This window comes from Oncorhynchus keta, chromosome 33 (genome assembly GCF_023373465.1).
Source record: "Oncorhynchus keta strain PuntledgeMale-10-30-2019 chromosome 33, Oket_V2, whole genome shotgun sequence".
Taxonomy (NCBI): domain Eukaryota; kingdom Metazoa; phylum Chordata; class Actinopteri; order Salmoniformes; family Salmonidae; genus Oncorhynchus; species Oncorhynchus keta.
In genome coordinates this window covers 445595-461451 of record NC_068453.1, presented here as the reverse complement: position 1 = coordinate 461451, position 15857 = coordinate 445595, and the positions used below count along the sequence as shown (strand labels likewise).

The following is a 15857-nucleotide window of genomic DNA, read 5'->3' as shown; positions in this document are numbered from 1 at the left end:
CTGTCTTGGTGTGTTGGACCATTCTAGTTTGTTGGTGATGTGGACACCAAGGAAATTGAAGCTCTCAACCTGCTCCACTACAGCCCCGTCGGTGAGAATGGGGGCGTGCTCGGTCCTCCTTTTCCTGTAGTCCACAATCATCTCCTTTGTCTTGATTACAGGAAAGGTTGTTATTCTGGCACCAAACGGCCAGGTTTCAATCTTTACTAACGACATGCCACTAGCCTTGAGTAAAGCCAGTGTGTCTATCTATGCAGATGACAAACACTATACACGTCAGCTAGTACAGCAACTGAAATGACTGCAACACTTAAAGAGCTGCAGTTAGTTTCAGAATGGGTGGTAAGGAATAAGTTAATCCAAAACGAATAGCATTATATTTGGGACAAATCATTCACTAAACCCTAAACCTCGACTAAATATTGTAATGAATAATGTGGAAATTCAGCACTGCTGGCCCTTAAAAGTACACAGAGAGCTAACCTTAATGACATGCATGTCAATCTCTCATGGCTCAAAGTTGAAGAGAGATTGACTTCCTCCCTACTTGTTTTTGTAAGAGGTGTTGTTGACAAGCTGAATGTACAGAGCTGTCTGTTTAAAATTCTTACACACAAACACCTGAAATTGCCCATGCCTCGTCTATATTCAAGTTATTTTTGCAAAGCTGTGTACAGAAGCATTTAGCATTTAGCACATCTTATAATGCAATCAAGTACTGACAAAGTCATAGCCAAGATTTTCCATTGCTCCTGTAAGTTACTCTGGATAAGAGCATCTGCTCAATTATTAAAACATTTCTAAAATGAAACAGCATGTTAGAAAGGGTTTAATTCACCACGTGTCCATGTATGCTTCCAAGATAGCACTCCATTAGTTATATACTGCACGACCAATGGGCCTTGTCAAATGTAGTGTGCTAGTTCCATAGGGAATATGGTGCCATTACAAATCACATTTTATTTGTCACATGCACCGAATAGAACGTGTGAAATGCTTAATTTTACAAGCCCTTAACCAACAATGCAGTTTTAAGAAAATACCAACAAAAAAAATAAGAGTCAAGAATAACAAATAATTAAAGAGCAGCAGTAAATAACAATAGCTGGGCTATATATACAGGGGGTACCGGTACAAAGTCAATGTGCGGGGGCACCGGTGTCGAGGTAAAATGTACATGTAGGTATGTAGGTAGTTATTAAAGAGACTATGTATAGATAATAACAGAGAGCAGCAGCAGCGTAGAAGGGAGGGGGGCAATGCAAATAGTCTGGGTAGCCATGTGATTAGCTGTTCAGGAGTCTTATGGCGTGGGGGTAAAAGCTGTTTAGAAGCCTATTGGACCTAGACCTGGTACGCTGGTACCAGTTGCCATGCAGTAGCAGAGAGAACAGTCTATGACTAGGGTGGCTGGAGTCTTTGACAATTTTAGGGCCTTCCTCTGACACCGGTTGGTATAGAGGTCCTGGATGGCAGGACGATTGTCCCTGGTTATGTACTGGGCTGTACGCAGCACCCTCTGTAGTGCCTTGCGGTCGGAGGCCGAGTAGTTGCCATCCAGGCAGTGATGCAACCCATTCTCAAATAGATGTTCCTTTTGTCCAGGTGGGAAAGGGCAGTGTGGAGTGCAATAGAGATTGCATCATCTGTGGATCTGATCATGCAGTATGCAAAATGGAGTGGGTCTAGGGTTTCTGAGATAATGATGTTGATGTGAGCCATGAGCAGCCTTTCAAAGCATTTCATGACTACAGACGTGAGTGCTATAGGTCGGTAGTCATTTAGGCAGGTTACCTTAGTGTTCTTGGGCACAGGGACTATGGTGGTCTGCTTGAAACATGTTGGTATTACAGACTCAAACAGGGAGAGTTTGAAAATGTCAGTGAAGACGCTTGCCAGTTGGTCAGCGGATGCTTGTGTAATACCCTTGGTAGAACCAAGTATTGAGTTTATTTGTTATAATTAATTCGGAATATTTAAGTGAATAGGTTGGTTTACTTTTAAAGTTTAAGTTTTGACCAATAAGGTTGCTAGTTAAGCTGTGGCCAATGGGAGTTGACCTGGTTAACGGAAGGCCTGGGAAAAAAAGAGGGAGAGAGACATTGAGAAAAGGATGGCCATTACATTATGATTGTTGGTGAAGAAAAATTATAAAAGTGTCACATCTGCTCCTGACTGGTGGTCATCTGGTGCCTGCTTGACCTGCAGCCATTCCCACAGTACACTATCTCTCTCTCTCGCTCCCCTTCCCTTCCCTTTGCTTTCTGTTTCTGTGTGGTTGGAGACAGGTGTACTGGAGTCTGGCCCTACCAGCTGCAATTCATTCCATTATCAAGACCTCTACAAATACTCAGTTCTGCCACTTCCACAGAATGTAGTCTCCACTCAGTTTGCTGCCCTGACTCGGGTCCTGTCTCCTGGTCCACATCTTACCACCCTGCTACCCTGTTCTGAACTCACCACACCACCATTCTCTTGGATTCCCCTCCAGACCTGTTTACCCTGTCCCAACCCTGCACACTCCAACTTCAGCCTCCATATCTGGTTTCCTACAACTCATCCAAGCTTCACCGGATCTGCACTCCATATCTCCCTGTGTTACAATAAATACCTTGGTTCATTCATCTCTGTTCCCTGTGCTGCTCCACGTAAAAAGAAGACAAAAATAGAACAAAACCCATACATACCGAGTTTTGAAGGGAAATACCGATTTTATTTTATGAGTTATTATCATTTTTGTTAAAGACTGAAGCTACAGTCTCATAGAGGAGGTATTTGACAGCCTCGAGTTTAGCCTAGCGTCGTGTGACACCAAGAGAGAATTGCTTGGGGAAGATAAACGAGTTCATGTTTCCATGAGATATTGGTTACTGTTAAGGAGTACTGTCTGCATTGATAGCTGTGCTTGCTGTGGATCTTGAGGAAACCTGCACGGAACAGCTCTACTTCACTGAGGAAATATCTACGAGTAGTGAGTAACCACAACGGTGGGGTACTTCTGGACTTTGTGTGTCGTCATTTTATTTTCTCCCCAAACGCCAACCAACGGATTAAGCTAGATTTAACTAATTTGGACATGGGTTGTGCATGACTCATTGGGGTTTATTATTTGTATTTATTTTGATGTGGTGCATTGAAAATGTAATATAAAACAAATCTTGAACCTTATGTTTGTCGACTTGGTGGAGTCATTTACTGTTTCAATTTCATTTAATGCATGGGAAAAAATATCCTTATACAATAACAAAAATCTATAATCATTCTATCTGAAGTTAACCCCCTAGTTGTCATCATCCTAGATAGTTTACAATAGGGATTCTTATTGGAGATGTCCTTCTCACCTAATATCCCTGAGATATTCTGCGTAAGGTAATATCGTGAGAGTCAAATTCGAGCCTGGTGAGAGGGTTACACTCGGAGTACACGTTCTGGTAATCCGTCTGCCCCAGCGGCCTTGTGAATGTTGACCTGTTTAAAGGTCTTACTCACATTGGCTGCGGAGAGCGTGATCACACAGTCGTTCGGAACAGCTGATGCTCTCATTAATGTTTCACTGTTACTTGCCTCGAAGCAAGCATAGAAGTTAATTAGCTCATCTGTGTGGCTCATGTCAATGGGCATCTCTCGGCTGTGCTTCCATTTGTAGTCTGTAATGGTTTGCAAGCCATTACAGTTGGCCTGTCTTTTATATTCAGTTTAAATTTGGTTCAGTCAAAGAATGCAGAAACCAGCCTGATTTTCATCTACCTATTAAATAACCTTGTGATAGTCAACCTCACATGGTCTCTCCTATCATTGCTATGCAGACGACACACAATTAATCTTCTCCTTTCCCCCTTCTGATGACCAGGTGGCGAATCGCATCTCTGCATGTCTGGCAGACATATCAGTGTGGATGACGGATCACCACCTCAAGCTGAACCTCGGCAAGACGGAGCTGCTCTTCCTCCCGGGGAAGGACTGCCCGTTCCATGATCTCGCCATCACGGTTGACAACTCCATTGTGTCCTCCTCCCAGAGCGCTAAGAACCTTGGCGTGATCCTGGACAACACCCTGTCGTTCTCAACTAACATCAAGGCGGTGGCCCGTTCCTGTAGGTTCATGCTCTACAACATCCGCAGAGTACGACCCTGCCTCACACAGGAAGGTCCTAATCCAGGCACTTGTCATCTCCCGTCTGGACTACTGCAACTCGCTGTTGGCTGGGCTCCCTGCCTGTGCCATTAAACCCTACAACTCATCAGAACGCAGCCCGTCTGGTGTTCAACCTTCCCAAGTTCTCTCACGTCACCCCGCTCCTCCGCTCTCACCACTGGCTTCCAGTTGATCGCATCCGCTACAAGACCATGGTGCTTGCCTACGGAGCTGTGAGGGAACGGCACCTCAGTACCTCCAGGCTCTGATCAGGCCCTACACCCAAACAAGGGCACTGCGTTCAACCTCTGGCCTGCTTGCCTCCCTACCACTGAGGAAGTACAGTTCCCGCTCAGCCCAGTCAAAACTGTTCGCTGCTCTGGCCCCCCAATGGTGGAACAAACTCCCCCACGACGCCAGGACAGCGGAGTCAATCACCACATTTACATTACATTTACATTTAAGTCATGTAGCAGACGCTCTTATCCAGAGCGACTTACAAATTGGTGCATTCACCTTATGACATCCTGTGGAACAGCCACTTTACAATAGTGCATCTAAATATTTTAAGGGGGGGTGAGAAGGATTACTTTATCCTACCACCTTCCGGAGACACCTGAAACCCCACCTCTTTAAGGAATACCTAGGATAGGATAAAGTAATCCTTCTAACCCCCCTTAAAAGATTTAGATGCACTATTGTAAAGTGGCTGTTCCACTGGATGTCATAAGGTGAATGCACCAATTTGTAAGTCGCTCTGGATAAGAGCGTCTGCTAAATGACTTAAATGTAATGTAATGTAAATACATGTGCTTCACGGGCCATGGCACATGTTATCTGTCAATAGCCAATTCATGATGTTGTCTAATTGTGTGTGTGTCCGTATATATATATAAGTATCAACATATATATAACATCTATAGGTGTCCCATTAGAATTTTCAGGTAACCTTCCTTCTATGTGTATGGGGCATCGGACACACACAAACAAATAAATAAATATGTCAAAGTAGGCTAGAACACAGGCTGCTACATGTGTAAAGATAATGCGTGTGGGCCTTCAGCCTTGCCCATAGCCAGAGAATTGAGAGAACCCACCCTTCCCCTCCTCCAGAAACCCTACGCAGCTGTACATTTGGCAGGTTGACGTTTATTGTCAAGAATCTTGCCCTGCAGGCAGAACTAAGTGATTTCTGCTAGATTGGAAAATCAAAATTGGCTTTATTAAATACTCAAAAATAAAAATAGCTTTGGTCTTAATTTAATACTAGGGTTAGGCATTAAAGTTAGCATTGTGGTTAAGGTTAGCGTTAGGTTTCAAATCCGATGTTATGGCTTTGTGTCTGTGCCAGCTCCGTCGAGCTGCCTCCAGAACAAGATTCATTACAAAAAAACGCTAACCTGCGTAAATTTGCTGCATCAGGGTTCTGTCAGCCATTCACTGAAAACAAAAGCAACGACGTAGCCTACAAGGGCAAGTCGTAGTAGGCTACGGATACTCTACGCCCGAGGCAGCAGGAGACAGACACAGATGTTCGTAGCCAAATAAACCACACCTTATAAATCCACCACTGCCATTTTCATGTAGGCTAAGCGGCAAGGCGCCTGTCAAGTGTAGACGAGCACCAAGTACCGCAGTCTACTTATACAGAGGCGTGGGCCACGCACCCCCGCCGACACGCTACCAGACCCACTGATTCAATATACAGAACACACAGCACACACACAGTCTGTTATTAAATAAGTAAAAAAGTTGCTTACCGGGTGCTTTGTCTGCTTTATCTACTTTAATGATCTCCATCTCCCGTTGTGATTAGGTTGATCAGGGAGGGAAGTTAGAGACGCTTCGTTTCTGGGAGATGTCAGAGCTGTTCTGGTCGGGATGTGGTTCTTCTTCCCCCCTGGTTTGTCTGCCTCTGTAATCAACAAGCGTGACCAGTGAGAACAGCTGGTTTATCAATGGCCGGACTGTACGTGAGTCGATATTGTGTAGGGCAAAATGGCTAACTCGGATATTTTGGGGTGATTTCCGACCAAGTCAATTGAACGCTGTGTCTGTCCACGCGTGTGCATTTAAGCCTACCAGTGTCCGCGCGCTGTTTATCGGGAGCTGTCCTCTCGCCTTGGTGGTGAAGTCTATGCTGCAGCTCGGGCTCCTATGAAATACAGAAGTGACGTCACGACAGACTCCCCTGCTGGAGTTTTAAGGTGACATGTTAGCCAGTGGAGAGTCACTTCCACTATCGAATTTGTGCATCTGACAACAAACACCTGTTATTGTGCACTACCTGATATATATTTTTTATAGTCATCAAATAAAGCTTTTTGCTCTTTTACAAAAGTTTTAGAACACCTACTCATTCAAGGGTTTTATGTATTTTTTTGTAGAATAATAGTGAATAATAGTGAAGACCAAAACTTTAAAATAACACACATGGAATCATGTAGTAACCAAAAAAAGTGTTAAACAAATCAAAATATATTTTATATTTGAGATTCTTCAAATTGACACCCTTTGCCATGATGACATCTTTGCACACTCTTGGCAGCGTTGACTATCACAAGATAGGGTGCTATCAGATTCCCCCGAATAACATTTTCCTTGTCATAGCCTACTCTTTTGCGATTTTTACATTGACTCAGTTGTGTTCAAAACACTCAGACGTTTGGTTCTCACATAATTTAGCTGAGTTCAGAAGTCCATTTGATCCCATTTATATAGGCCTAAGATTTCTGCTGTCGAGGCTGAAGATACACACTAAACTACAAGTCCTGTTCTTTTCCAGATATAGTCTCAAGTGATGACTCAAATGGGTGCAGGTGTAGGCTGGAGGAATTTAATTTTTTGCAGGATTTTTAGCAAATGGGTTTAGTGTGTGAGTTTCCATGGTAGCACAGGTTGGTACCCAAGTACAGTGATGTTACTTTTGTGTGACCTGTAGGCAGTAGGGGCTGAAGGGCTGCCTGGCTGTAAGTTGCGATGGAGACTATAAGTGATAACATATTACATTTTAGTGGCTCCAAAAAAGATTGAAATTGAAAATGTTATGGGCCTAATAGGACTAGATGTAATGTATTGCAGATAATATAAGCCTATATGGTACTGGTTTATGGTTCTCAATATTTCTAAGGGTGTGTCCTAAATATCACTATATTGCAGTGCAGTACTTTTTACCAAGACCCATATGGCCCTATACAAAAGTATTGCACTATACAGTCTTAGAATTAGGTGTGACTCAAGGAACCCTGGAGATTCTAAAGAAACCCTTGAGTTCCTCAAGGAACTGTTGCAGTCAGTGGGTTCATATTTGCACAATTGGTTAGTTGTGGGGTTCTTGGAGGAACTTTCAATGTTTCAATGTTGCAAAGGCTTCTGGAGGAACCTTTTTGCTGGGGCTTGCAGAGCACATTGAATTTATTTTGCAGTTGGATTTGTTGCGCTGCCGGACTCGAAAGCAAAGCTGGCATTATGGGCAGGCCTTAGGGGGCCTGGCCCGCCGTACTTCCTTGCCTGTCCAAATAAAAATAACAATTATTGATAATTTATTTGACCGAGACGTGTGCCGACAGAAAGACGCATCAATCTCAGCTAAAGCATCTGAACGAGCAAAACAGAGTCCCTCTGTCTCAATATGTGTAGCCAATTGTGTGATGCTGTCTGGCCAAGAAGAGCATAAGACAGAGGGATGCTGTTTTGCTTGCTCGGATGCTTTCTCCAGTGAGATAGTTTCAGCCACTTGCGAATTTGAAGGAAAGTTGGTGGGTGCACAGTGAACTGTTCGATTGCTGGAATTATTTTGGACGAATGTGCAAAGTTAATTAACCTACTTTTTGAAATGATTTGTTTGACAATCAGATGAAAAAATCACGACTGGTTGTGTTCTTGCCATATTAAAAGGTGATACATTTTTACAGTTAAATGACATGTCTTTACTATAAAACCAAAATAAATTAATTCACACATACATGCGAGGTCTCGTAAATCAAATGCCCGTCCAACTGATTCGTTCTGGCGCCGGCCCCGCTCAGAAGAAGATTAAAACATGATGTTTTTGGCGATAGCTTTATGGGATATCTAGCGACTTCTAAACAATTATCCATCCCTATACAAGTACTATTTAAATAGCAATGTTGAATAATACAACATTGGATGTCAAGACAATTATATTATAACTGTAGCCTCCCTGTTTTAATTCCAAAAGGTTTCTTGTGATGATAATGACACTTGTTTATGATGATAACCTTGCCTACACTTTGATAAATCATGTGACTAAACTGAATAAAAAGAAGAAGAAACTACTCTATGCAACAAAGATAAACGACCTAACAATGGTTGTAAAAAGGTTTGGAGCACCGTAAATGAAATTTTGGGCAAAAAGGCAAACTCCGCTCCATCATGCATTGAATCAGATGGCTCGTTCATCACAAAGCTCACTGATATTGCCAACTACTTTAATTGTTTTTTTAATTGCCAAGATTAGCGAACTTAGGCAGGACATGCCAGTAACAAACGCTGACACTACACATCCAAGTATATCTGACAAAGATATGAAAGACAAGCATTGTACTTTTGAAGTCGGTAAAGTGAGTGTGGAAGAGATGAAAAAAGTATTGTTATCTATCAACAATGACAAGCCACCGGGGTCTGACAACTTGGATTGAAAATTATTGAGGATAATAGCAGACGTTATTGCCAAATCTTCGATCTAAGCCTACTAGAAAGTTTGTGCCCTCAGGCCTGGAGGGAATTAAAACTAATTCCCCCTACCTAAGAATAGTAAAGCACCCTTTATTGGCTCAAATAGCTGACCAATCAGCCAATCAACCCTTAATAAACTTTTGGGAAAAATGGTGTTTGACCAGATAAAATGCTATTTAACAGAAAACAAATTGATAGACTTTCAGCACACTTATAGCGAAGGACATTCAACAAGCACAGCACTTGTACAAATGACTGATGATTGGCTGAGAGAAATTTATAATAAAATGATTGTGGGGGCATGTTTTGTTAGACTTCAGTGAGGCTTTTGACATAATCAATCAAAGTCTGCTGCTGGAAAAACGTATGTGTTATGGCTTTAGACCCCCTGCTATATTGTGGATAAAGAGTTGCCAGTCTAACATAACACAGAGGGTGTTCATTAATGGAAGCCTATCCAACATAATCGACGTAGAATCATGAATTCCCCAGGGCAGCTGTCTAGGCCCCTTACATTTTTCAATCTTGATTAACGACATGCCACTGGCTTTGAGTAAGGTGTCTATGTATGCGGATGACTCAACACTATACACGTCAGCTACTACAGTGACTGAAATGACTGCAACACTTAACAAAGAGCTGCAGTTAGTTTCAAAATGGGTGGCAAGGAATAATTTAGTCATAAATAGTTTAGAAAAACTAAAAGCATTGTATTTGGAACAAATCATTCACTAAACCCTACACCTCAGCTAAATCTTGTAATGTATAATGTGGAAATTGAGCAAGGTGAGGTCATGGTGAAAACTGTCATGGTGAAAACATGTTGATACAACAGTAGCTGAGATGGGGAGAACTTTGTCCATAATAAAGCGCTGCTCTGCCTTAACAGCACTATCAACAAGGCAGGTCCCAAAGACCCTAGTTTTGTCGCACCTGGACTACTTTTCAGTTGTGTGGTCTGGTGCCACAAAGAGGGATTTAGGAAAATTTCAGTTGGCTCAGAACAGAGCAGCACAGCTGGCCCTTAGATGTAGTACACATAGGGCGAACATTAATAATATGAATGTCAATCTCTCCTGGTTCAAAGTGGAGGAGAGATTGACTTCATCACTACTTGTGAGAGGTCATTGACATGTTGGAATATACCGAGCTGTCTGTTTGAACTACTGGCACACAGCTCAGACACCCATGCATACCCCACTAGACATGCCACCAGAGGTCTCTTCACTGTCCCCAAGTCCAGAACAGACTATGGGAGACGCACAGTACTACATAGAGCTATGTACATCAAGTAACTCATGCAAGCAGTAAAATTAGATGTAAAAAACTGATAAAAATACACCATATGGAACAGCGGGACTGTGAAGCAATACAAACATAGGCACAGACACATGCATACAAACACACGATAACATTCGCACTATACACACACGTACACATGGATTTTGTGTTGTAGATATGTAGTAGCCGAGTAGGGGCCTGAGGGCACACACTTAATGTGTTGTGAAATCTATTGTGAATGTATTGTAACGTTTTTTAAAAAATTGTATAACTGCCTTAATTTTGTTGGACCACCGGAAGAGTATTTTAGGGGATCCCATAATAAATACAAATAAACTCTTAAAAATGCTTGGTTGTTTGGATGATCTAACTGCTGAGTTGCAGGCATTGGGCCACTTAGTTGGAATGTTTTCTTTAAAAAGGGCCAGGTTGGGTTGTTGATGCTGGGTTATTGATGCTGGTTAATTAAAATATAACCCAGCGGGTCAGATGAGAAGACTCGGGGCGTGGCTTAGTAAAGGCGTCGCTTTCAGATAGTTATTCTTGGCCACCCGTGAGAGTGAACATAATTCCTGTTTTTCGGTTCTGTTGTATTGTCATCCCATGTTAAGGTTAAACAGTGACAGTTTTGTAGCTTTAATAGGCTTACAGATGTGTATGAGTTGCTCAAGTGCCTACACAAATCCCAATGTTGGAATAGTTACCACTTTATTACTATATTACTATCATTGCATTTGGATGACTGTCATGGTTCTATATGTAGTCAGCAATGTTAATATTATATTACAATGTTGCTACAATATATTATTAAAAAGGTTTAACAATTAACCCCTCCCATTACAAACAGGTTCCTGTTTGAACTTTTACACAGGCAGACCAGTACAGCATATAAACGTCAATCTGTGACCATTTTTCACAAATCTAGCATCATGTGACAGGGGATCCTCAAATAACTTTTTCAGAGGGGTTCCTCGATGAACCTTTGTGACCTGGAACGGTTCACTGTGTGGCAATTTTTAGAACCCCAAAATGTTATTCCAGGCTCCTTTACTTCTAGAGTGTAGGGAATAAGGGGCTATTTGGGACGCACACTAAAACCACTAATGGAGAGAAATTAGTATAGTGATATATACAAAACTGTATCTTTTATGGTTTTTCCACTTTGCTGTGGGCTGTACATCACTATGTATTCATGTCTGTCAATGTCTACAAGGCTACTTTCTAAGGTTAGGATTGGGAGGGGGGGAGCTCATCCTAGATCTGTACCAAGGAGAAACTTCCCCCTTGAGCATGTGATTGCAGAGGTTGGGGCTGGAAAAAAAGGGGTGCGGCCGCACGGTTGAAGTCTAAGCCGCAGGTGTCCTGGCAGGTGCTGTGACAACAGGAAGCAAAAATAACCTGGCAGAGGTAGAGAAGTAGAGAGGTAGGGAGGAGAGGAGGCTGGTGGGGGTGTACACAAAATAGAAATAGATTATCCCAACACATTTGAATGTTTTAGGCCAGACTGTGAGGACAAATTCCGAGAACACAGATATATATACTCAGTATAAATTCAGATTATATATCGTATGTGCCCCTAAAGAACTGTCAATTTCATCAACCCCTACCTTTCATAAGTGCTTTTTATTAATCTACAAGAGAAATTGAGGACCTATACAATACAAATAACAGACTCATTTTCAGTCACAGTAAGCAATACATGAAGCCCTTAGTCAGTATGAAGGTGGAGTCTAAATTTATTTCCAAAGTCTCTTCAGAAGGGTGCAACGTTACCAAACGTTCAGATAGAAATGCTTTTTGTAGAACAGATCAGATTTTTTGGCATGCATAATTGAGCATCATGTATTATATTAATTCCATTTCTATCTGCAATGTTTCACCTCACTGAATACACCCCATTCCTACATGTCAGTCTCTCAGGACAATTAATTGTTGCACCTCACCAAATCATATCAGTCCCTGCGACCTGACTCATCCAACCATATTCACCATGCCATGCCCTCCCTGTTGTTACATCACATCTGGGGCCTGTTGGAACACCTCCTTTCCACCTTCCTTGAGTGATCTGACAAGGTTGGGTTGGTGAAAGCAACAGGGTGGTAAAACTGGCTTTCACTTTTCCAGGGATTACCTACCAAAAGGGAGGTAGGACGCATGTATAAGTCTGTGCGAACAGTGCTGTTGTCTGTCTCTACCTTACCTACCCACATTAGCCGTAAGAGCAGTCTGGGAGCAGAAGGTTGTCAATATTAGTCATCGTATCTCCTCTCCTCAAGAGGAAGTATCCCAGGCAAGGGACCTCTATTTCGTCCTTTGGCCAAGACACTGTGACAGGCTGAATCTCAAGTATTTCCCTGTGTACTCACTCCTTGCCTCTTTCTCTCCTTGCCTCCAAGTGTGTGCTGTAAAATGTATTGGAGGAATAGTTACAGTGCCTTGCGAAAGTATTCGGCCCCCTTGAACTTTGCGACCTTTTGCCACATTTCAGGCTTCAAACATAAAGATATAAAACTGTATTTTTTTGTGAAGAATCAACAACAAGTGGGACACAATCATGAAGTGGAATGACATTTATTGGATATTTCAAACTTTTTTAACAAATCAAAAACTGAAAAATTGGGCGTGCAAAATTATTCAGCCCCTTTACTTTCAGTGCAGCAAACTCTCTCCAGAAGTTCAGTGAGGATCTCTGAATGATCCAATGTTGACCTAAATGACTAATGATGATAAATACAATCCACCTGTGTGTAATCAAGTCTCCGTATAAATGAACCTGCACTGTGATAGTCTCAGAGGTCCGTTAAAAGCGCAGAGAGCATCATGAAGAACAAGGAACACACCAGGCAGGTCCAAGATACTGTTGTGAAGAAGTTTAAAGCCGGATTTGGATACAAAAAGATTTCCTAAGCTTTAAACATCCCAAGGAGCACTGTGCAAGCAATACTATTGAAATGGAAGGAGTATCAGACCACTGCAAATCTACCAAGACCTGGCCGTCCCTCTAAACTTTCAGCTCATACAAGGAGAAGACTGATCAGAGATGCAGCCAAGAGGCCCATGATCACTCTGGATGAACTGCAGAGATCTACAGCTGAGGTGGGAGACTCTGTCCATAGGACAACAATCAGTCGTATATTGCACAAATCTGGCCTTTATGGAAGAGTGGCAAGAAGAAAGCCATTTCTTAAAGATATCCATAAGAAGTGTAGTTTAAATTTTGCCACAAGCCACCTGGGAGACACACCAAACATGTGGAAGAAGGTGCTCTGGTCAGATGAAACCAAAATTGAACTTTTTGGCAACAATGCAAAACGTTATGTTTGGCGTAAAAGCAACACAGCTCATCACCCTGAACACACACCATCCCCACTGTCAAACATGGTGGTGGCAGCATCATGGTTTGGGCCTGCTCTTCTTCAGCAGGGACAGGGAAGATGGTTAAAATTGATGGGAAGATGGATGGAGCCAAATACAGGACCATTCTGGAAGAAAACCTGATGGAGTCTGCAAAAGACCTGAGACTGGGACGGAGATTTGTCTTCCAACAAGATAATGATCCAAAACATAAAGCAAAATCTACAATGGAATGGTTCAAAAATAAACATATCCAGGTGTTAGAATGGCCAAGTCAAAGTCCAGACCTGAATCCAATCGAGAATCTGTGGAAAGAACTGAAAACTGCTGTTCACAAATGGTCTCCATCCAACCTCACTGAGCTCGAGCTGTTTTGCAAGGAGGAATGGGAAAAGATTTCAGTCTCGCGATGTGCAAAACTGATAGAGACATACCCCAAGCGACTTACAGCTGTAATCGCAGCAAAAGGTGGCGCTACAAAGTATTAACTTAAGGGGGCTGAATAATTTTGCACGCCCAATTTTTCAGTTTTTGATTTGTTAAAAAAGTTTGAAATATCCAATAAATGTCGTTCCACTTCATGATTGTGTCCCACTTGTTGTTGATTCTTTACAAAAAAATACAGTTTTATATCTTTATGTTTGAAGCATGAAATGTGGCAAAAGGTCGCAAAGTTCAAGGGGGCCGAATACTTTCGCAAGGCACTGTATATATCTACTAAGCCAAGTGGCTATATGGAGAGGCAGGACGTCTGAGATGGCGAGATGCTGAGGCTTCGGTTCTCTCCTTGTCTGACTGACTGAATTCCCTGGCTGCTACCGTGATGTTTCCTTCCCTATGAGACCAACAATGCTCCCTCCACTCCAGTCATCCCGACTGCTTCAATCAACCCTTCAGCCATCACTCTACATTGTACATTATCTAAATCAACTTTTGTATTTTTTTTCCCCCACTTTTTTTCAGTATATGGGATTCAGCTTTAGCTGTGAACGTGTACAATATTTTAAAAAAACTTACTATATGAATTGGAGGATATGATCCAAGTTTCTGGATTATCTCTGACTTTCTCTCCTTCAATGGATGGGATGTGAGGAGAGAGGATGAGTGGAATTGAGGAAAGACAATTGCGAAAGAGCCAAGTACTCAAAGGACAGCAGCTACCACAGCTTAAGATGGGTAAACACTACACTAACAGCACTGAGCCTCTCACGATCAACTCCTGATGTTTTTTTTGTCTGGCCAACCGTGGTACACACACTAAACGATATGACACAGACCAGGGTCACACACTATAACATTCTTCACTTGGTCGCGAGGATTCTCGATACCACGCTGTCTCGCAAAAATTATGTGATTAGATTTAACTTGGCAACAATGAGCTGTGGCTCAAAGCAGCCTCAAACGTTTTCCGTCAGACATTCCCACTTGCCATATGGAGTTGAAATATCTAGCCAACATTTTGAATTGAATAGCATTGCTTGTGAACTTCAGAGCTGTAACGATTTGACACTTTGGCTTTAGTTATAGGCAAATACATACTAGTAGTAGTCATTGCTCCTGCTCGTGAGTCTACACATTCTGGGTGATGCAACGTCATCATCTCACTGGCTTCTTCTCTGGCAACCTCTCATTGGCTATTGCTGACTAGCGTTCTCAAAACGTGTTTTTCCAAATCTCACACTAAAAGAGCATTGCAGATTTTGTGCAGATAAAATCAAGCATGTTTGTAAATATCGGGCCATCTGGGACTGCTCAAAGAGAAGATTGGTAGCCCTCAGATTGCGTCTCTGAACCGCTAACATTAAACGAGCGTCGGTGACGGCTGTGTGCCCCAAGTAGGCAATGACATGGGGATTTTGACAGCTAAATTGTAGCCAAAATCGAGAAGTGTACACCTGGCTTTACATATCTGTGCCTACATGCACTTTAATCGGTCACATAAAGAAGCCAAAACCTATGTAATTACATTGCAATTGAATACATAGCTACAACTTGTTATACAACTGTAATATCTGTTTGTGTCATGTACAATTGCAAAGATTTGTACAATAACTCACAATGGAGACAATTTGCATTCTTAATGCTGAGTGCCAAGCAGAAAGGCATCAGATCCCATTTTTTGAGTCTTTGGTATGACTCGATCTGGGATCGAACGCTCAACCTTCCCATTTAGGATGGACACCAAGGCAACCGAGTTGGTGTTTACAAATGTAATGCATATAAAAATGTAAATGAGTGCACAAACTACAAATAGGTATACTGTAATGGCAGGACCTAGAACCATGCAAAGTGGGACCCATTTTTCATATCACAGTGAGATGCACATGTCAAACTCATTCCACGGAGGACCGAGTCTCTGCGGGTTTTCGCTCCTCCCTTGTACTTGATT

At 42.2% G+C, this 15857-nt stretch overlaps 1 protein-coding gene across 2 annotated transcripts in view; it reads right to left on the bottom strand.

The window, feature by feature from the left end:
* The window catches only part of LOC118366013 (fibroblast growth factor 12-like), a 104944-nt gene extending 98574 nt beyond the window's left edge, over positions 1 to 6370 (bottom strand). Inside the window, exons 1-2 of one of the 2 annotated variants that reach the window (XM_035748314.2) lie at positions 6218 to 6370; positions 5896 to 6050 (exon numbers count right to left, since the gene is read on the bottom strand). In XM_035748314.2, the coding sequence (XP_035604207.1) occupies positions 5896 to 5935 (40 nt within the window). In that variant the 5' untranslated portion in view covers positions 5936 to 6050; positions 6218 to 6370. The other variant, XM_052491636.1, reaches the window with a different exon arrangement.
* Between the last annotated feature and the right edge of the window lie 9487 nt (positions 6371 to 15857).